Source organism: Morus notabilis, unplaced genomic scaffold, assembly GCF_000414095.1.
Source record: "Morus notabilis unplaced genomic scaffold, ASM41409v2 Scaffold827, whole genome shotgun sequence".
NCBI lineage: Eukaryota > Viridiplantae > Streptophyta > Magnoliopsida > Rosales > Moraceae > Morus > Morus notabilis.
In genome coordinates, this window is record NW_010359381.1 from 209,182 (window position 1) to 232,138 (window position 22,957).

At 37.2% G+C, this 22,957-nt stretch overlaps 1 protein-coding gene across 2 annotated transcripts; it reads right to left on the reverse strand.

The window, feature by feature from the left end:
- Positions 1 to 1,598: 1,598 nt before the first annotated feature.
- Positions 1,599 to 21,265, reverse strand: LOC21393720 (K(+) efflux antiporter 3, chloroplastic). 2 transcript variants are annotated; one of them, XM_024163077.1, is made up of 19 exons: positions 20,925 to 21,265; positions 18,987 to 19,376; positions 18,737 to 18,838; positions 18,200 to 18,280; positions 7,608 to 7,709; positions 7,196 to 7,273; positions 6,959 to 7,027; positions 6,689 to 6,739; positions 5,755 to 5,868; positions 5,572 to 5,673; positions 5,352 to 5,486; positions 4,989 to 5,170; positions 4,753 to 4,888; positions 4,413 to 4,484; positions 4,218 to 4,319; positions 3,877 to 4,038; positions 3,334 to 3,423; positions 3,066 to 3,227; positions 1,599 to 2,477 (listed from the first exon to the last, which is right to left on the reverse strand). In XM_024163077.1, the coding sequence occupies exons 1-19, from the start codon at positions 20,991 to 20,993 to the stop codon at positions 2,178 to 2,180; spliced, it is 2,499 nt and encodes an 832-aa protein (XP_024018845.1). In that variant the 5' UTR covers positions 20,994 to 21,265; the 3' UTR covers positions 1,599 to 2,177. The 2 variants fall into 2 exon arrangements, with proteins under 2 accessions (XP_024018845.1, XP_024018848.1); XM_024163080.1 differs by lacking the exon at positions 4,413 to 4,484.
- Positions 21,266 to 22,957: the final 1,692 nt, after the last annotated feature.

Below are 22,957 nucleotides of genomic sequence, written 5' to 3' on the forward strand. Positions count from 1 at the left end.
CCTGTTTGTTCTACTAAAAGAAAAGAAATGAAACAACAACAAAATTAGGTGACTTGTATGTAGTATTCGTTGCATATTTGTTGTAGATGATATAATTTTTTTAATCTTAATAGGACTCTGGAAATACCTAAGAGCCATTCTTTCCCACGTTAGGTTTTTATCTTCATTTAATTCATAATAAGAATTTTTAACTTAAAATTATGCTTAATCTTTCAAATAAGAGTGTCACTGTATTTAAGGGACGGAAGGTGGCAATCTGCTAAGTTTCTAAGTTTGGTAACAAAGTGAAAAAAATAACTTAGGTTTAAAGAAAATTGCAAAATTTGTCCTTTTTTTAAAAAAATTAATTGACCGCAGAATTGCGTATGCTTAGCTGTTAACAAGTCTACGCATAAGTTAGTATACAGGAAACAATCAAGTCTGCAGGAAAATTCATCAGCCATAAGCATAAAAGTCAAGAAACTTCCGAAGCTTTTTTTTTTTTTTTTTTTAATTAATTGACTTCAAGTCAATTTTATTTTTCTTTTTTTTTTGGTCAATGAATTTTGATGTTCATACGGGAATTTTGTTCTAAACAAGAATGAAATAGAATAAAATAATACAGTAACAACGTTGGCTCGAAATTATGTACACATTGTAGAAAATTTATTAGATATTTCTATTATAAATCACCTCTGTTTCACACTGTTTTTTCTATAGTTATCATTTGCATTAAACCATACTAAAAATTAAAATGGCTAACATTTGAAAAGTCTTCTGTTAAAAGTATTTCCCTCCAATCCTCGCGGAGTCTTCTTAGGTTTTCCAAGCAAAGTTGGTGAGCTTTCTCATAATTTAGTCAAAAAAGGAGTGAAAAATGCAAAATGATTAATTTAACACTGTATATATAATTTTTTGGCCATTAGATCTTCATCAAGATTTTGATGTGATTTGGTTAACTCATTAAAGCGGGTTATGAAAAATTATGCAAAACGACACAGACAAATTAAAAGTTGACCCTCAAAGCATATGGAAGCAGATGGCTTAATCAAATTCAACAGTAAACATATTAACATAGTATTAGGAATTTCATTCCTACATTTTGTTGGTATTTATTATAAAAAATCCTCTATTATTTTGGAATTATGATCAAGTACATTATTTTCTAAAACAATTTGGATAATCTTGACAAATATCCATTGAAAGTGCACGGGTCAGAATTTTTACCTTTTACTTATGATTCATAACATTTTTAGTCAAATAATTACACTAACAAAAGGGTATTTATCAAGAGTAAAAGGTAAAAATTCAAACTTATGCACTCTTAAAAATAAATTATCCATTTTTTCAATCAATATATTTTCCTAAAATACTAGGCCTTAAACATTTTTATTTTTCTTTGCTTTTCCAAGGAAACGCGCTATCCCAACAAAGTTTTAAATTTAACTAGGAAAAAAAAGGATAGAGTTTTACATTTTCTTTTGTTCTCAAAATATCACTCAGTTATTGTTACCAACAAGTTTTCAAAAGACAGTTATCAATCGGATTCAAATTTTCCCAAAAAAAAAAAAAAAAAAAAAAAAAAAAAAAAAAAAAAAAAACACACACACACACACATAAACTAGAGAATTAACCAATAATTCTTCTCTTTACAACAATATTTCTCCAATGCCTCTGTTTAAGCTGTTCACAAAAACTAGCTGGCTGGATTTTCATATACACTTTGAACAATTTAAGTGCAATCACTTTAGAGTTGTAAAAATAGAACATAAAAGAGAAGGCTTGATTTCTGTTAGTAAGTCTGTTGTCTCTTCAGAAATGCAATTGCCCCAGCCGAAACAGTGGCTTCAAGAAATCAATATACAATTATTCAAATGATTACTTTTCAAATAAAAGAAAAGAAAAGAAAGAAAAATTATAGATTCCACATAATGTGGTTTTATGATTTAATTAAAACTATGGTCTATTTGCAGTTGAATAAGCCACCTTCATGTCACGGAGTTGTAAAAAGCCCCCTACGTAATATTGAGGCAAAAATGAGCAGCCCGTAACATTCGGCATCCTTGTCTTTTTTTCCCATCTCTTCTTCAGAACGTAAAATTCAGCTTCTTACAGACATTCCTATGCACATTGTTAGACTCGAAACAAAATTTCGCCGAGCAAAGATGCAAATGTCAACATTTTCTTTTTTTCTCCTCTCACTGCTCATCCATATTTTGTATGCGAGAGATTGATGGCTCTTCTACCATTGTCACCTTTCCTTCATCAACACTGGAATCAATTGGGAGACCATTTCTTTTTTCCAGATTACAGTATAAAACGCCATCATATTCTGAACTCATAGATTCTTGGAGCTCTGGATCATGCTTTGCTTGATCAACTTTCCCCTCGGACTTCAAGACATCAATCCTGACTGTCTGGTTTGCCCTTGATGAATTGTCCTTGGACAAAGTCGATGCAATGGGCACTTGAACACCATTAAAATCAGAAACTCTCACCTTGTGAAACAAAACCCTTTTAGTCACACATCTTGGTTCTACTGCTTACCAAGTCTATTAAGAAGATATTTTGTCAACAGAAACAAGGATTTCTAGCATTTGTACCCCTACACTTTTCATAACAATTTCATCCTTGAACTTTTTTTCTTGGCAATTTAATTTTTGAATTCCCAAAAGAGTGTCAGTTAATTCCAATAGCTCACTAGCGTTAGGAAACTTTGTGACTAATTCAAGGGATAAATTGCCAAAAAAAAAAAAAAAAATGATTTTTAAGGGACAAAAGTGCCAAAGCATGAGAAGTTCATGGTGTTTGGTGCTAAAAAAATTACAAGTAGTTCGACCAAAATGTAACTCCCGTTAATGAGAATTGTTAATTGCTACTATTTTTAAATTTCAAGAACTAAATTGCCAAGAAAAAATTCAGGGGCAGAGGTGCTAAAACACCAGAAACAAATACGTAATGTCGAGCGAATATATGCAGACAAGGTTCAGGGTTGACTAATTTTTTCTTTTTCATTATTTTTTAGTCGTTTTCAGTTTTCACAAACAAGCAAAGTACTACATGCACTTCAATAAATATGTAAATACCTGTAAAGGCTTCATAATTTCAGTGTTCCGATCGTCAGCTTTGCCAAGTGAATCTTCAGCTTGTAGCTCCATGGAGTCGCGAACAAGCTGACTAAGAAAGTTCACATCATCGGACATGGCACCGAGCCCCGTCAAAAGTTTGGACCCCAACTGCAAACTTGTCTGCAAGAATTTGTATAGCGTAGTCTCCAGGTTAGAATACAGTTTCCTTTCTTGTTATATATTCAAATATGAAGAAAGAAAAGAAAAAAAAAAGGATTGTTTCTACCTCTGCATTTTCCAGAATGGCATCTGTTGCTCCTGCTTTCTTCAGATCTAAAAGGTGTCTGAGGTCCTGAGCTCTGGCATAAATGGGAATCTGCCATGTCGAGTTTCATCGTAGAATCAGAAAAATAAGTGACGGTAGCTATCCATGAACAAAAATTCATTTCACTAAAACTCCATTCATATAAAAGTTGCACACAACAACAAATTCTGTAAAGAGTAATGATTTAGATCCCAACTCTTACACCAACTATCATGGAAAATGCATTTCCATGCTACAATTGATAAATGTCATTATATTTGTATATAAAGCTCACCAATTGAAGGATGGAAATTCACTTGCTGCATCAGCTGGTATAAGAGGTGAGATGTGTAAATTGTTCTATAAATTGCAAGTATCCAAGCAAGCTAGCACCTCTTGCATGCCTACCACAGCATGATTTCTCTAACACACTTCAAAACTTGCGCATCTCGAGCGCTCATTTTCATGTGCGTGCATGTAGGTGGATAATCATTGAGAGAGAGAGAGAGAGAGAGAGAGAATTACTCCGGGAAAAGCACTGTGAAGCCTTTGAACAGCTTCAATTGTCCTTTTCTTCCCTGTGTACATGACCATAACAGCTTTTGGAGAAGAGATGCCAGCAGACTGCAAAACTGATGGACGTGATCCATCCCCATAGAGAATTGGAAACCCGAGTTTCCTAGATGCCTGTGGATGCAACACCAAAAAAACAAGAGTTCAGTGCCTCAATATGCACAGAACTAATCTTTTCCTGCATATCAAGAAGTGAAGGTATAACTTTTTAAACCTAAGAAAATATGAGTGTCTTTAATGTATTATCAAAAGTTTCTCGGGACTAAAAAAAGATAAATATCGTTCTCATTGACCTTCACTACAGAAGGATCTAGATCAAAAGCCACATATGGCCATGCCACAAGATCGCCATCTACGCCAACAGCCAGTGGACTGGATAAGAAATTGGCAAGGACCTGCACATACAAGAGGTGAGATTATTCTGTTGGAACTTTAGAGCTTTAAGCTAAGCTAAAATGATGGTTGTTAGTGCAGAATAAAAATAGCACCTGACCCATTTGTCCAAACCCAAGGATTACAACAGGTTCACTAGCCTCAAAGTTCACCATTTCTTCAGTTTCCTGTGAAAGTTTTTATCAAATAATTTAAGTACAGTGCAATTCAGCTGAAGAAATGGGAATATAATGAATGTATAGAATGTCCATGCACGAGAACTGTATATGTATGTAACCAGAGTAATTTAAGATTTGAAATCAAATTATTGTGGTCCTTAATATACTCAAGAAAGCAACCACTAAAGAGAACATTGGAAAGAAGACCCACGGAATTTTTACCAAGATGCCATCTTTCTTTTTTTTTTTTTTTTGTCATTTCATCAAATGTACATACATCCTCTGCATTGAATTTGTCATCAATGATTTCAGCAGCCTTTCTTCCAGCTTCATTAAGTGCCGGTGTTAATGCCATGGACAAGACAACAACAATTATAAGCAACTTGTTCAGCTCAAGTGGCAGCACCCCAAGCCTAGTTGCAACAACAGAAAAACGATGTCACAAAAAAAAAAAAAAAAAAAAAAGGATTGGAAATTTGTCAGAGAGATTTGCAATTAATACTTTAAACCCACCTGTTTGCAAGAGAAAAAACCACAAATCCAAATTCACCTCCTTGAGATAGGAGCAATCCAATTCTTACACTTTCTTGTAGAGTTAGTCCAACACGAGGACCTATTGCGGTTATGATCAGCGTCTTGATGACAATCAAGCCTGCGAGTAGTGAAAGTACGTTTGGCCATTCTCGGAAAAGAAGCTGCACAAGAAGAGAAAACCCACTTAAGAAAATATTAAGATCATTCTACTTTTGCATTGTTATGTTAGAACCAAAGGGAAACACACATTTTCCAAAACATCCTCTATGAGCTCTTTTTCCTCTCAAAAGATCACTCTAGTTTTCCTGAGATATGGACTGGTAAATCTTTTAATGTTAGTACCTGCATGTCAATGGAAGTTCCAGTAGTTACAAAAAATAATCCAAGGAGTAAGCCTCTAAATGGTCTAATATCGGCTTCAATCTGTGTTCGGAAATTTGTTTCTGCTAATAATGCTCCAGCCAAAAATGCACCAAGCTGCACGTGAAAATAATAAAGGGTTACACATAAAGATCAGCCATGAATCTCAAACATTCTCTATCTATGAGAAAAGATGCCTAACCGTGTCACTAAAACCCAACTGCTGGGTCATAAGTGAGGTCCCAGCAACTGTCAGTAGACAGAGAGCAACAAAGGCCTCAGAGCTCCTCGCTTCCGCAACAACCTGAGCATTAAAAACTAATCAAGTTCTCTAGCAAATAAATACAAGTGTAGGACTTTTGCTGGTATTGATGTCTAGGCACACCTCAAAAACTCGCCTAAGAAGGAATTTTCCACCAAGAGAAAGCAGACCCAGTCCACCTAAAGCCTTTAAACTTTCTTTAGCAAGCATTGGCCAAAGACTATCCTCTACTAGGTTCTGCAGAAAAAGAGAAACAGAGCAATATGTTCAATTACTTGAATGCATCTTAAAAAAGACAAGATGAAGGAATTAAGTTTACGAGAATAAAGTTGAAGCGTAACAAACTGTTGTTCACAAAGGAAAAATGGCTTAAAACAATAATGGAAAAAAGAAGATAATAGAATTATCAGCATACTATTTTGTATGAACACCCCCTGAATTTTTTGAATTTGGCAATTTAGTCCCTAAGATTTTTTTCTTGGCAATCAACCCTAGAACTTTTAATTTTTGGCACTTTTAGTCCTTGTTGCTCAAATTCGTTAAAATTTTGATGGTTTTTTGTGCCAAACTTACAAGTGACAACCTAAGAAGCGTATTGATGATATTTTTGTTTGGTATTAACAAAATTTCATGTTAAAATTGAAGTTAAAGTTAAAGTTATAATTAAATTAAGTTCAGGTTTTTAAATGTATTTGTATTGAAACTAAACAAAAATGAACATCAATGCCCTTATTACGCTATCATTTGCAAGTTATGTGTAAAAAACCGTCAAAATTTTAACAAATTTGAGCAACAAGGGTTGAAAGTGCCAAAAACTATAAGTTCGGGGTGTTAATTGCCAAGAAAAAAAGTTTAGGGACTAAATTGCCAAATTTGAAAATTTCAGGGGGTGTTTGTACAAAATAGCCATATCAAAAACAAAATAGCAAAAATCCAAAATCGGGCTAGTCTGAGTTTGAGCAATTGCTAGCTAAAGTTGCACTCATGGCCCCACAGGGGGTAGATAAAGCCACATCTGATAATTGCATTTTCACTTAAAACATGGCAACAAAGTTACCTGGCTCTCTAGCACTGGAAGTATGACCAAGAGAGGGACGACCGCAATGTCCTGCACATGTCAAGCATTAAATGGTCCAAAATGTTATTGGCATCACTTTGACATAAATTTGCATGAGGACCCTAGTAAAATGAAGGACCAAATATAAGAAAAAACACTAGCACCATCGACCATATTTCGATTTAACAATCTATAGATAATCTAATCCTGTCTAATTTATTAAAAAAGATAACCCAATTGTGGCTCTAAAAGAAGAACCAAGAGTAGAACCTGTAAAAGTAGTATTCCCAGGGTTGCTGAGCCAAATCTTGTCGGAAGCTCACCTTTCTCTGCGAGTAGCTACAGATAACGAACATGTCAAATTCTGAAAAAAAGTTGATGTAATACAGTGGGGATATTCTAGTAACTTCTAATTGCAAAGTAGTGTCTGATATGTAAATACTAAGAGACTGAAAGACTTGTTATCTGATCAAACAAATATTTTTTACGCATCTAAGAATAGAATACCTGTAGAACAAAAGCTGAAGAAGATAAGGAGAGAGCAGCACCAATCACAACAGCCTCATCAACGCTTCTTATATTGACCTGCCACAGTAACATTTATTTCGAGTTTTTAGAAAGTTGAAAAACATTTTCAGTAATCTGCATCTTGACTTCAGTAGCCACAATGGCTGAAATTTCTATCAATTGGAAAATATGACAAACATTAACAAAGAAGTGGTTGATACAACATCCAAGATGAATAAAATCTTGATAACTTATGCCAAATCATGTTCCTATCACTTTCAGGCATTATAATTTGCCAAAGAACAAATGTTGTCTGAAATTCCAATCCAGCAAATGAACAGGAAGCTATTCAAAATAATAAATAACAATTATCAGTTACAGAAAAGACTAAAGATGCATAGAGAATTCTCACCAAGTCAGGCCTTGAATGAAAAAGGAACTCCAGAATTTTTGTTCCGATAGCCCCATTAGGAGGAAGTTCGAATGCCGTGAAAGCAAGTGTAGACAATATGACCTTCAAGACGAAGCAAAAAAATCAGTATCATACAGTCTAATGCTCATTCAGCATCCATAGAGCAAGTATTTCACTCTCCAAACACATACAGTTGGAAAGAGAAGCAAAACATGTAAGACAGCATAAATTGGTTCAAAAGTGTGTTTAGAAAAAACATAAATTTTTCGCTTCAGCACTCTTTTTAATAAGCTTTAAGTATATTACAAACCCATAAAAATCTGCTGAAATCATTTTCATGAGTCTCTCGCACATAGTACAATGGTCAAAAACGTCGATCATGGAAACTCTTTTATTTAACCCTCATAGGATCAATAGAGTAAATTAATACATTTGTCTTAATGCACTAAGATAGATGATCCCAGACTCAAATTGTAAGAGTAATAAAATCCATGTGGAAAAACCCGAGTGATTGAAGAGGAATCCAGTTACTTTCCTTATTTGACTATGTGTAAATTAGTTTCCTGATTTTTAGAATTATATTAGGTATGTTTCTAGGATAATTAGAAGTATGTTTCTCTTTTATTTTAGGAAAGAATCACCGGGATTTCTCCTTGAGTGATTAAGGTCTTCGATTCTTCTCTATTTAAAGAGAAAGAATGATTGTAAAAAGTGTCATATGAAATGAAACAATTTCATCTTTTCTCTCAAATACCTTGATGGTATTAGAGCAGGAATAATCCCTTATTCCTTATGGCGAAAACCGCCATGACAGGGGCTTCTCGTGAAGCCACCTCCGACACAACTAGCGAGCACATCTCGCCAACAACTCAGAACTCCCAAGGAGGATCACAACAAATCATCAATGTCAGTCACTGCAGATCACGCAGCATAAGTTAAACGGAGCCAATTATGTTGAAGGGTCCCAATCGGTCATCCTTGTTATTGATGGAAAAGGACGACTAGAAAACCGCCTGAAACAGGGACACCGGCATACAAGAAGTGGAAATCGGAGGACTCAATGGTGAAGGCATGGCTGTTAAACTCAATGGAACCTGCAATTAGCCGAGTCTATCTTTACTACAAGACAGCGACTGCAATTTGGGAGATGGTAGAGGAGATGTATTCAGATCTTGGGAATTCAGCCCAAATCTTTGAAATAAAGTCAGCCTTAAGAGAAAAAAGGCATGGTAATCTTAGTGTCACCGAATACTATAATGAATTACAAGTATTGTGGCAGGAATTAGATTTGTATCAGGATTTCAATTGGAGCTGCTCCACCGATAGTGCAAAATTCAAGAAGATGCTTGATAAAGAACGAGTTTTTGACTTCCTACTCGGACTCAACAAGGAACTAGATGAAGTTCATGGACGTGTGCTTGGTTTCAAACCATTCCCCGAAATTAAGGAGGCCTTTGCAGAAGTGAGACGTGAAGAAGCACGAAAAAGAGTGATGCCCAGCCAAAGGAGAAAAACATGCAGCCTATTATAGAACCTCCACACCAAGAGTTAGCTTTGGTTGTTAGAAAAAATCCTAGTTCCAGTGGAGATGGCCGAAATCAGAGGAGGAATGATAGACCATGGTGTGATCACTGCAAACGTAATGGACACACAAAGGACACATGCTGGGAGATTCATGGGAAGCCGCCAGATTGGAAACCAACAAGAGAATGCTAGCGCCTGCGACAACCTGGTGAAGGCTGAGGCTTTGCAGCCTCATCTGGAGGAAGTGATAAGGTTGTAGAAAGCAGCACTGGTTCGGCATTCAGCAAGGAGCAGTTAGAGCAGCTTCAAATGCTCGTCACAGCGAGCACCGGCAACATCTTCCACAAGGCCAACAGCAACAGTAGCACAAAGGTAATTTTCTCTCCGCTCTAACAACCAAAACTACGTGTAAAGATGTTTGGATTGTTGATTCGGAGCTTCAGATCACATGATCAATTGTAAGAGTCTTTTCTCAGAGTTCAATACTAGTAACGATGGTCTAAAGATTAAAATTGTTGATGGCTCATTAGCATCCATAACAGGAAAAGGAACAGTGAGAATATCGGATTATATAACATTGCATTCTGTGTTATATATTCCAACTATTGCCTGTAATCTTTTGTCCATTGCAAAGTTAACAAGAGATATGAACTGCTCTGCTAAGTTCTCTCATTCTTTGTGGGAGTTTCAGGATTTACTTTCGGGGAGGACGATTGGCAGTGCTAAGGAATGTGATGGGCTATAACTATTCGAAGGTTCTCCACTTTCCAAGAATAAACATGGTCACGCTTTGAGTTGTAATTCTGCTTCTGTTTCCAATGAAATTATGTTATGGCATAATAGACTTGGTCATCCTAGTTTTCTATATCTAAAAAAGTTGTTTCCTTCATTGTTTGTCAATAAAGATGTTCACTCGTTTGTCTGTGAAACATGTCAGTTTGTAAAACATACCCGTGTTCCCTATCATTTACAAATTTATAAAATCTCTAAACCTTTTTCACTCATTCATAGTGATGTTTGGGGGCCTTCAAGAATAAGTAATATATCTAGTGCACGCTAGTTTATAACCTTTATTGATGATCACACTCGAGTTTGTTAGGTATTCCTTTTGAAAGAAAAGTCAAATGCCACATTGATTTTCCAACAATTTCATAAAATGGTGGAAACCCAGTTTCAAACAAAAATCCAAATTCTTCGTACAAATAATGGACGAGAATACTTTAATAATACTTTCAGTCCTTATATAGCAGAAAATAGAATAATTTATCAAAGCTCTTGTGTTGACACCCCTTAACAAATGGTGTTGCAGAACGTAAGAACAAATGCTTACTTGAAATGGCTCGTGCACTCATGTTCAATAATAATGTTCCCAAATCTTTCTGGGGTGAAGCAGTTCTTACATCGTCCTATCTGATCAATCGTCTTCCATCTCGTGTCCTTCAGTATCAAACACCTTTAAACATTCTTCGTCAGTCTTATCCTCAATCTCGCCTATTTCATAATCTTCCTCTCAAAACTTTCAGGTGTACTGTTTTTGTTCATTCAACCTCCCCTCAGCTAAGCAAATTTGATCCTAGAGCTGTCAAATGTTTTTTCTTGGGCTACTCTCCAAATAAAAAAGGGTTTACGTGTTACTGTCCAAGCACACGAAAAGTATACACATCCATGGATGTTTCTTTTTTCGAAGATCAAGTACTACCCCAAATCTACCTTTCAGGGGGAGAGTGACAGTGGAAGGCAGCTTTAGGATTTTTCCATTGAGTCAGAGTCGGAGTTGGAGTCTCTTACCCCACCGGTTAAAAGTCCTGTGTTACCTATTGTGCTATCTAATGATTTGGAAACAGGTGGAGAATCACATGTGCAAACCACACAAAATGAACCACAAAAGGAATCACAAAAAGAACTTCATGTTTATTCTAGGCGGGGTGGACAATCTCAAAGACAGCAGAAGCCTATCACTACTCCAGAGCATTGTCAAGAGCCTGAACCGAAGGTAAACACACAAATGATTGAGACAGGTTTTGTCCCTCAGAAATCTGGAGCGGATGAAAGTCAGTCAGTTGAGCAAGAGCAGTTTGTCAGTGATCTTGATGTTCCTGTTGCTCTTGGGAAAGGTACTCGAACCTGTACTCAGCACCCTCTCTACAACTTCATGTCATTCACTCATCTATCTCCTGCTTTCCGAGCTGCAACAGAGAAGATTTCAACAGAAGAGACCCCTAGAAGTATTCATGAGGCGCTGACAAAACCACAGTGGAGGAAGGCTATTTTAGAAGAAATTGAGGCCTTAAAAAGGAATGGCACGTGGACAGTTGTTGAGCTACCTAAAGGAAAATGTCCAGTTGGCTGCCAATGGGTGTTTACTATCAAACATAAGTCAAATGGTTCGGTAGAGAAAGGTATAAGGCACGATTGGTAGCGAAGGGTTTCACACAAACCTTTGGAGTTGATTATAATGAGACATTTACACTGGTTTCTAAACTTAACACGATTAGAATCCTACTCTCACTGGCTGCTAATCTCGACTGGCCTCTGCATCAGTTGGATGTAAAACACGCATTCCTGAATGGAACTCTTGAAGAAGAAGTGTATATGGATTTACCTCCAGGTTTCGAGGGAGAGTTTGGTTGTAATAAGGTGTGCAGATTGGAGAAGTCTCTCTACAGGCTGAAACAGTCTCCTAGAGCATGGTTTGATCGATTTACTAAGGCAGTTAGGAGTTTTGGCTTTCACACAGGGGCAAGCTAATCATACCCTCTTTTATAACACTCTGGTGGTAAGGTTTCAATTTTAATAGTATATGTGGATGATATCATTCTAACATGAGACAACCTTGTGGAGTTATCTGAGTTGAAAAAGGTGCTGGCTAAAGAATTTGAAGTCAAGGATTTGGGACAGTTGAGATACTTTCTGGGAATGGAAGTGGCTCGCACGCGAAAAGGTATTTCTGCTTTTCAGAGAAAATACACTATTGATATCTTAAAGGAAACCGGTATGCTAGGGGCAAGACCATCCGAGACACCGGTGGAAGTGAATGGATTTGGAAAGAAAAAGGAGTTAGGAGATTGAAAGCAAGAATCATGCTTTCTGTTTTTCTATTCAATAAATATTCTGTACATAAGGCTTCTATTTATAATACAATTATGAAAAACAAATCTCCTAAAATCGTGGCCTAGAGATTAGGAAAGTTATCTACTGAATCAAATCAAATCAAGAAACAACTTATCCTAAATCCGGAAACTGATTCTAAGCCTAAAATTCGGGATTTCAACACTCCTTCTCAAGTTGGATCATAAATGTTAATCATGTCCAACTTGTTTAAGAAATCATCGAATTTTTGTCTTATGAGCCCTTTGGTGAAGATGTCTGCCGTCTGGTCTTGAGTAGGAACGTAGGTCATGCAAATGATTCCCTTCTCCACTTTCTCTTTGATGAAATGTCTATCAACTTCCACATGCTTGGTTCTGTCATGTTGGACATGATTAAGAGATATGTTAATTGCTGCTTTGTTATCACAGTAGAGTTTAACTGGGAACTCTACTGTGACTTGAAGTTCTTCTAGGAGTTTTTTCAGCCATAGTGCTTCACATATTCCTTGAGCAACTGCTCTAAACTCTGCTTCGGCACTGCTTCGAGCCACCACATTCTGCTTCTTGCTCCTCCACGTTACTAGGTTCCCCCATACAAAGGTACAATATCCTGAAGTGGACCTTCTGTCTTCAATCGAGCCAGTCCAGTCTGCATCTGAGTAGACTTCTATTCCCTTGCAGTCGATTTTTTTTAGGAATAGTCCTCTGCTAGGTGAGCCTTTAAGATATCTGAGTATCTTGTAAACTGCCTTCAGATGAGCTTCCTTTGGTGAGTGCATGTGTTGGCTCACCACACTTACTGCAAATGCAATGTCGGGTCTGGTATAAGACAAGTATATTAGTTTGCCTACTAGTCTCTGATATATGTCTTTGTCAACCAACTTTCCAGCATCTTCAGTCTTCTTTCCCGCTTCAATCGGGGTGTCACTTGGTTTGCATCCAAGCATACCGGTCTCTGTGAGGAGATTAAGGACATATTTCCTTTGGGAGACATTGATTCCTTTCTTTGATCTAGCAACTTCCATTCCCAAGAAATACCTCATTCGCCCTAGATCTTTTACTTCAAATTCTGTGGCGAGAATCCTCTTCAACTTTTCCATTTCTGCCTCATTATCACCGGTAAGGATTATATCATCAACATAGACTATTAGGATTGTCTTCTTCCCATCTTTGGCTTGTTTGAAGAACATAGTATGATCTGATTGTCCCTGTAGATATCCTTAGTTCTTTATTACTCTGGCAAACCTGTCAAACCATGCTCTTGGGGACTGCTTGAGACCATAAAGTGACCTCTTAAGTTTACATACTTGCTTCTCTTCCTGCCCTTTACTAAACCCCGGAGGTAATTCCATGTAGACTTCCTCTTCTAATTCTCCATTCAAGAAAGCATTCTTTATGTCAAGTTGGTGAAGTGACCAATCCAAATTAGATGCCAATGATGGGAGGACCCTTACTGTATTTAGCTTTGCCACAGGAGCGAATGTTTCGGTGTAGTCGATGCCATAAGTTTGCGTAAAACCCTTGGCAACGAGACGAGCTTTGTATCGTTCTATTGTTCCATCGGCTCAGTATTTCAGGGTAAACACCCACTTGCAACCTACTGGCTTCTTCCCTCTCGGCAGCTCCATTACCTCCCAAGTCTCATTTTTCTTCAAGGCTCTCATTTTTCCATGACTGCATTCCTCCACTCAGGCACGGCTAGTGCCTCCTGTATATTCTTCGAAATTTCTGCACTATTGAGGTTAGAGACAAATGCTCGAAAACCAGAAGTTCTTGTGTGACACAAACTTGGAGTACCTTTTTCTGTGATTAACTCATTCACTTCTGGATCTATCACCGGGTTCGACTCTCTCGGTGCTTCAGAAGTGAGGCTTTCTAGTTTCTCCTTGAGTAGACTAGCCACTCCCTGTTCCTTTGCATTCCCACATCTCCCCCTGAGTTCAAATGTCCTTCTGTATATGGCATATTAGAATGAGAAGGAGGAAGGGTGGTGTTTTCGGTTTTTGAGACAGACTCGGAAGGAAGAAGTTCAAAATCCACAAAACGATCTTCATTAGAAATCTCCCCCTGAAGAGAAGTTTTTCGGAATAAAGGAGTGTTTTCAAAAAATGCAACATCAAGACTAACAAATACCCTTTTTGTGGAAGGATCAAAGCATTTGTAGCCCTTTTGTGTAGGAGAATAGCCAATGAAAACACACTTAGTGGCTCTCGGATCTAGCTTACTTCGGTTTTGAGAGTGAACACAGACAAATGTGGTGCAGCCAAACACCTTAAGAGGTAAATTTGAGCGTAAACGAATAGTGGGGAAGACTTTCTTAAGGGTGTTGAGTGGAGTATCAAACGAAAGGACTCGACTGGGCATTCTATTGATAAGATAGGCGGATGTCAAAATGGCATCCCCCAGAACATTTTTGGCATGTGGGCAGTGAACATCAAGGCTCGGGCTACCTCAAGCAAGTGTTTGTTTTTCCGTTCGGCAACTCCATTTTGTTGTTGAGTGTCGACACATGAACTCTGGTGAATAATCCCATTTGACATGAGAAATTCTCCTAAGATAGTGTTAAAATACTCCGTCCCATTATCTGTATGCAAAATTTGGATTTTAGTTTGAAATTGTGTTTGGACCATGGAGTAAAAAGTTTTGAACACCTCACGGACATATGTTTTGTCTTTTAGGAGGTAAACCCAACAAACCCTAGAGTGATCATCAATAAACGCTACGAACCATTTTGTGTGAGTACGAGTAGATATACGAGGACATCATAGATCACTGTGAATCATAGTAAAAGGTTTAGAAGGTTGGTACTTTGATTTTTTTAAATGAAGAACGTTGATGTTTAGCAAGCTGGCAAATCTCACACTGAAAATCAATGATACTTTTATGGGAAAAAATAGAAGGAAACAAGTGTTTCATGTATTGGAAACTAGGATGGCCCATCCTAAAGTGCCATAACATTATTTCACTATCCCTAAAAGTAGATGCAGAATCGCAAATTGCAGTTTGAAACTGTCCACTCGCCTCGGCCTCATCTAGATAGTAGAGTCCCTCACATTCTTTAGCACTGCCAATCGTCCTCCCCGATGATAGGTCCTGAAACACACAGTGAGAGGGAAAAAATTTAGCACAACAATTGGAGGTTTTTGTCAATTGGCTTATTGATAATAAAGTGCAAGATAGGTTAGGGACATGAAGAATAGATTCTAGGGTTACAGAATCAGAGATTTTAATTGTCCCTTTTCTTGCAACTGTCGAGAGAGAACCATCTGCAATTTTTACTTTGACATTGCCGGCACAAGGTGAGTATGTGGAAAAAATTTTGTAATTGCTGGTCATATAGTCAGATGCGCCAGAATCGATAATCCAGGAAATTCTGTTTTGGGAAACAGTATTCAGGGCCTTCAGAAAGTTACCTCTGTGGGCTAGAGAACCAATGGACACATTATTGGAGGACTGACCAGTAGATTGGAAGTTTGAGAACATTTTGTAAAGCTGTTTCATCTGTTCATGACTGAATGGAGTTTTTGCTTGAGACTCGCTGCTATTAACATCCGTTTTCCTCTCCTTCTGATCATCAACCGAGGCTTGATATCCTCGATTTTTGCTCATCTGCCGTGGCTTCCAATCCGGTGGTTTCCCGTGCAATTCCCAACATGTATCCTTAGTGTGACCGGTCTTGTGACAGTGCTCACACCATGGTTTTTTCCTTTGCTGACTCTGGCATGGTCCATTCGGTCCACTTTTTGTCATCAGTGCTGACGTTTCTAGTCCAGAACCAGTCGGCACAGTGGAGGTAGGGAGTTTCAGCATCACCTTGCACCTATTCTCTTCTCGTCTTACCTCTGAAAAGACTTCACAGATTGAGGGAAACGGTCTTCGGCCTAGGATTCTTCCTCTCACTTCATCTCATTCTCGGTTGAGCCCAGCCAGAAATTCAAAGACTCTCTCACTCTCCAGTCTCTTCTTAAATCTTACGCTGTCTCCAGGGCATTCCCAATCTTCTTCGTAACTCAGATCGAGTTCTTGCTAGAGAGCCTTCATCTCTGGGTAGTATTCGGTAACTTCCCTTTCCTTTGTTTCATTTGCCATAACCGAGTCTTAATCTCGAATATTTGGGAAGAGTTTTCCACATCAGAGTATGTCTCTCTCACGGCATCCCAGACATCCTTTGCGGTAGGAAGAAACATATAGGTTTTTCCGATTGAGGGCTTCATCGAGTTTACCAGCCATACGGTTACCATCGAGTTTTCTTACTTCCACTTCTGAAAGGAGGCATCGGTGGAGGATGGCTTCTTGGTTTCTCCGGTGAGATATCCCAACTTGCCTTTTCCATCGATCACCAGTTTGATCGATTGAGCCCATTCGAGAAAATTCTTCCCATTGAGTTTCTCAACCGTGAACTGGAAAGTGGAATTCTCGGACCCACTCGACGTCATGGTGTTGGTGACCGCCGTCTCCGTTTCGCCCGTGATCGCTGAGGACGTTGAATCCACCATTGAATGCCAAGGTTAGAGATTCCTCGGCTCTGATACCATGAAAGCAGGAATCATGCTTTCTGTTTTTCTATTCAATAAATATTTTGTACATACGGCTTCTATTTATAATACAATTATGAAAAACAAATCTCCTAAAATCGTGGCCTAGAGATTAGGAAAGTTATCTGCTGAATCAAATCAAATCAGGAAACAACTTATCCTAAATCCGGAAACTGATTCTAAGCCTAAAATTCGGGATTTCAACAGAGATCCTGTAGACAAGGGGAGATATCAAAGGCTAGTTGGAAGACTAATCTATTTATCCCACACCACGCCTGACATAGCATTTGTAGTTAGTGTTGTGAGTCAGTATATGCACTCTCCTTATGAAGAACATCTCAATGTAGTCTACCGGATTCTAAGATACCTTAAAATGACACCAGGCAAAGGCTTGTTCTTTGGAAAGACTAATAAGAGGCAAATTGAAGCTTTTACTGATGCTGACTAGGCAGGTTCAGTTGAAGATAGAAGGTCAACATCTGGCTATTGTACTATGGTTTGGGGAAACCTTGTTACTTGGAGAAGCAAGAAGCAGAATGTTGTGGCTCGCGGCAGCACAGAGGCTGAGTTCAGAGCTCTAGCACGTGGAATCTGTGAGGCAATTTAGATTAGAAGAGTCTTGGAAGAATTGAGATTTGAGAATAGATTAACTTTAAAGGTCTATTGTGACAATCAAGTAGCTTTGTGTATAGCTCAGAATCCAGTTCACCATGATCGCACCAAACATGTGGAGATAGACAGACATAGAGAAGATTGATGAGGGAATAGTGGAGCTTTCTTATGTTCTTTCGTCCCAACAAGTAGCTGATGTTTTGGCCAAGGGAATATCAAGACAAAACTTTGAATTTCTAGTAGACAAGCTGGGAATGATTAATATATATTCTCCAGCTTGAGAGGGAGTGTGGAAAAAACCAAGTGATTGGAGAGGAATCCGGTTATCTTCCTTATTTGAATATGTATAAATTAGTTTCCTGATTTCTAGAATTATATTAGGTATGTTTCTAGGATAATTAGAAGTATGTTTCTCTTTTATTTTAGGAAAGAATCACAAGGATTTCTCGTTGAGTGATTAGGGTCTTCGACTCTTCTCTATTTAAAGAGAAAGAATGATTGTAAAAAGTGTGTCATATGAAATAAAACAATTTCATCTTTTCTCCCAAATACCTTGAATCCACAATCACTTTTGGGAGTGTTTTTGTTTGGTAGCCTAACCTAGACTCCGATTCCTTCTTTCAAATTTTCCTTTCCACATAAAGCCCCCTACCAAGAAAATTTGTAAGAAGATATTGAGAATAAAGGACTAGTCCACATTAATCAAGTTCAACCTGACCCAAACATGTCTAAGAATGCACAAAAATTAAAAAGTTTCCAACATTATAATGCACAAGTCAGAATTTTGATAAATTCTTATCCAGCCATTTTTATGAGAAAGTCATCAGCATACCTGAGTCAATCCCATGCCGAATGCAAATTTTGCAAGAGCTTTTAGACGTGCAAAGGAAAGCTCTAAACCCATCTCAAAAAGCTGAAACGGCAAACATAAAACTCAAAAAAAAAAAAAAAATACCATCTTTACAAGCTATATTGAGCAGGATATAGTGCCATGAAATGATAATAAGCATTCTTAGTCATACTATGCTCTTTCATTCTTTTTAGGAGGTAAACTTACTTCTCAGTGATGTTCAAGATTTGAAATTGCAATTAACGTATAAACATACAAAAAGGTAAACTATGAAATGATAGAAACATTAGTGCCAATATATACAAAGACAGCTCTCTTTAGTTGGCTCGCCGTATTCAGCACATGAACCTATCAACCTAATTATTATCCTCAATAGCATAATAATGAATAGGCACTTGTGATGATCAAGAATAAGAGCGTGAGTTAAGGCAGATATTCTCATGTATTTTGAAACTTATGATTGTAGGATATCATTTCTTTGGTAATTGCAGCAAAAACGAGGCAGGCTAAAAAACTTACCAAGAAAAGAATCCCCCATTCAGACAGAACTTTGACATCCGTTAGATTTCTAATCAACCCAAACTGATTGAGTACAACACCAGCAAAGAAGAAACCAAGTATCTAACAAAATGTCACAAAAGATTGTTCGTAAAGTTATAGATCGGATAAAGACATAAACCAAACTCCATCCTTCAGAAAAAAAAAAAATCAAACAAAAAAAACGAATAGACACGGTTAAAATGAATTGAGGAATCAATTTTATTCTTACAGGGCTAGCTTTGACGATCTTGAATGCAGGAACAACAGTGACAGTTACAGCTAAGAATGTCAAAGTATCCAATCCTAGATCATTGATGACATCAATGGCATTGGCAACATCAATTGATGCATATATCCGTGATCTTGCCCAGTGGACCGGTCTATGGTCAGAGACGAATAATCCTCTCCGGCCACATATCGAGGAGGTCAGCAAAGGATTTGTCTCAAATATGTTTCTTGAAAAAGACAAGCAATGACTTGTCCTGCAATTGACGGCATATGATAATAACCGACTTTGCAGACTACTGGAATATATAAAATGTAATGGATGTCTAGCACATCGTGATATATCATGAGAGCGGACCAAAAATGGGCTGTTTTGGTGGATAACCTGACATTCCTGCAAGGTAATGAAAACTTGAGAATATTTGGGTTACAATAATAAGATTCACAACCCAGAATGTCCCCATCAACACACATGCACACATGCAAATCTACTATAACTGATGAACTGCTATATTTCAATTATCAAATGCCTTAAAATGCATAGCATACACGCAGATATGAGTTGAATTACGGCACAAGTAGCGTGCCCATTGTTCCGGGTTTGTTGGGAACATTTAAATAATAAAGGGTAAAAAGGTAAAAGGTTGAAAAACAGTATGACAATATTGGAATGTTATTCCACTAATGTAGAACTTGTGATTTCAATAGCAGAATCATATATTACAAAGTGTAGAATCAGATATTAGAAAGAGTAGAGCAAGATAATATTGCGGGAATTATAAGAACTGTATTGAGTCACAAAGAAGGTGTTGGTAAATCTATCTGAGATATGGTTGTATTCTGTCGTGTGTTCCGTTTTCGCTTGGTGAGGTGCCTATTTATAGGCCACGAAGGAATAGCTCGTGCAAGGTTGGTTGATATCAGCAGCTTTCTTGCACAAGGTTGAAATAGAATAAAACTGTTGGGTATACATCTTGTACAAGGTCAGAGCTGTACAAGGTTTTTTGAACAGGGTTGCTTTGGCTTGTGCAGGGTTCATGTACGAGGTTCATTTGGCTTGTACAAGGTTGGTAGGCAACCTTGTACAAGAATGTACAAGGTTCACAATAGAGGATGCACAACCTCATACAAGGCTCAGCACAAGGTTTAGCAAAAGGTTTACTGTTTGAACAGGGTCCATTCTTAATCACCCTATTCTCTCACTAGGTCAAATGTTGTTGGATTAAAATCAAACCAGTCCATCCTCAAATATTTCCCACTCATTACTGATTTCACCCTCTGAATCAGTTTCCCTTATAAACACCCATCACTAGCAAGTCACTCTATTATCAAATAAGCAAATAGTTCGTAGTTTAATTGAAAGCAACCTGTCCTGTATTATAAATAACATAATGTAAACCACCAGTCATTTGGTCTTGCGGTAAGGTTGCTCGTTCTCTTTAGTAAGGTTTTAGATTTAAGTCAGTCCCACCATAGTGGGGCGGTGCTAGGATGCATTGCCTCCCCGGGGTTATGTAAGGACACCTACCCCTATTCCAATAAGCCTTATTAATTTGGCAAAAAAAAAAAAAAAAACGTAATCCATTGAATTATTAAGCACGTTACATAACTTCTCAGCAGTGAAAAGAAGTTTCTCGGCTCCAAATTTATACAAGGTCCACCAAATGCTGACACAATCTATTATCAACTCATTAATCATTTGAAAAAAAAAAACCCACCAACATGCATGATGCAAAATACTCATGAACATCATTTTAAGAAAGGCTGTCCTGAGGCCATCAAACATACAAGAGCAGAATCTGGTTTCATATTCTCATGGAACAAATTTTCTCAATGCAAATTACAATAATTGCATCAACAAGAAACAATTCAGAACCAATGAGATAGTCCAAAATCAAATTAGTAAATAGGGTAATTAAAATGTAATAGAAATAAGGTTTACCTTAAAGGTATGGAAATGTGGTGTAGAATCCAACATAACGCTATGAGTCATGGAACAACAAAACCCCATTTAAGAAACAGAACAGCATTCTCTGTTTTGCTACTGAAAGATACGGTTTTTCGCAGATATCCAAGAGAAACTGGAACGTTTGACCCTTTTGGATATTTCCTTTGCTTTTTCCAGTTTTCTCGGGAAGTTGTGACTTCAAAAGAAATGGGAGCAAAACATGAACCAGGGTGAGGACGACAAACGCACACGTTTAAGCCCAATGGGTTTGGAACTTAGAGAGAGAAAGTAGAGAGAGAGAGAGAGAGGATTATGGTGAGTATTGTCTGAGAGTGTTGTGCTTGTGGAGGAAAACAAGACGTTTGGGCAAGGAAAATGGCTCTTTTGTTTAAAGTCCAAATGGATGACAAGGACGACGACTGGATTTTTCTTTTTAAAGTTAGAAGCTGACATTGTGCCAACGTGGATATTTCTTTGATTATCCGGGGCTGAAAAAATATTTTAAATCTGGTAAGGACAATTCCAAGAATATTTTTGAGTTTTTTTTTTTCATAATTCAATTAAAGTTCTAAACTTGAGTTCTCAAAAGAATATTTTTATTATTTTTGTCATTTTTCTAAGGATTTATGTACACAAAAATCAAATCGCTCGTGCAAAAATGACGCAGGTTTTATGTAGACAGATATCAAATCAATCATGTTAAAGAAATTTACAGTATTGGAGACGAATCGAAAAAGAAATTCTTCAAATCAATGGGCAAGAAAGAAACAATGGTGGTTCGAAACTTAAAAGAAAACGAAACGAAACGTATAATAGAAAACGGGTCCGTAACATCGATTCTGTTTTCAATTAACGATTGTTAAATATGGGGTGTAATTCGGCCGGGTAAAGTCGGGTTGAGCCGAAAAATTAAGCCGACTCGATCAGTGCGGGCCTAAAAAATTTTGGGCCACAATACTCTTTTAAGCCCACAAACTCGTAACTTTTTGGGTGATCTCGGGTAGACTCGGGTTACTCAGGTTTGTGAAAATCAATTTTAATATATGACTTTATACATCTTTTAACAGTCTAAAAGCATAAAATTCATAAACAGTCCATAAGCATTAACATAACATCAAACATACTTCTTAACAATCAATAAAGTCCATAAATAAAATTAACACTACGTCAAATAAACAGTCCATATAGAGATAGTCTAGCAAAATAGGAAATTTAGTCCACTCCAAACAGTTTAATCCAGAATAATAGCACATTCATTCCCAACTTGCCCCTCATGTGTTGCAACAGAATTTGACAAATCTTGAGAAGAAAACATAACAAAAAAAATCATCAGAATCAAGTTTAGGACAACAAAATAAACAACAAGGAGATAAAAATAAAGTTAAAAAAGAAAAAGTAAAACTTAGGGTTACACTTACAAACTCGAGCGGGTCGGGGCAACTCGGGTGAAATGTTGCCCGCCCCGCGGCCCAACCCGCACATTGCAGGTTAGGCCTATTTAAATCCGATTTTTTTAAAAAAAAAATATATATATATATATAACCCTATATTTTCAAGTCGGACGGGTTAGTCGGGTTTGAGCTCAATTCTTATACCCTTAGTTAAATAGTGTTCATGTTTTGAAAATGACTGAGGGCTTGTTTTTTTAAAGTAAAATTCAAAAAAAAATTTAAATTTAAATTACAATTTTATTTAAGCTCATATTCGTTTGTAAAATTTGAGTTTAAACTTGAGTTTTAGGCCTTATTCATTTCACCGATTCAAGTTTTCAGTTTTAGGTTTTTACAGTTAAAAGCTCTCAAAAAATGTCACATCTAACATTTTTGCTACAGTTAAAAGCTCTAAAAAAATATCACATCTGAACTCGAATTCGTGAAGTGAACTAGGCCTTAATTTGAGTTTGGAATTAAAATCTGAGTTCAAGTTTTCCTTTCAACTCAAGTTTTTAAACTCAAACTCAAGTTAATGAACAATTTTTTTTTATTTTTAAAAACATTATAACTTTTTTGTTTTATATGATTTTTTTT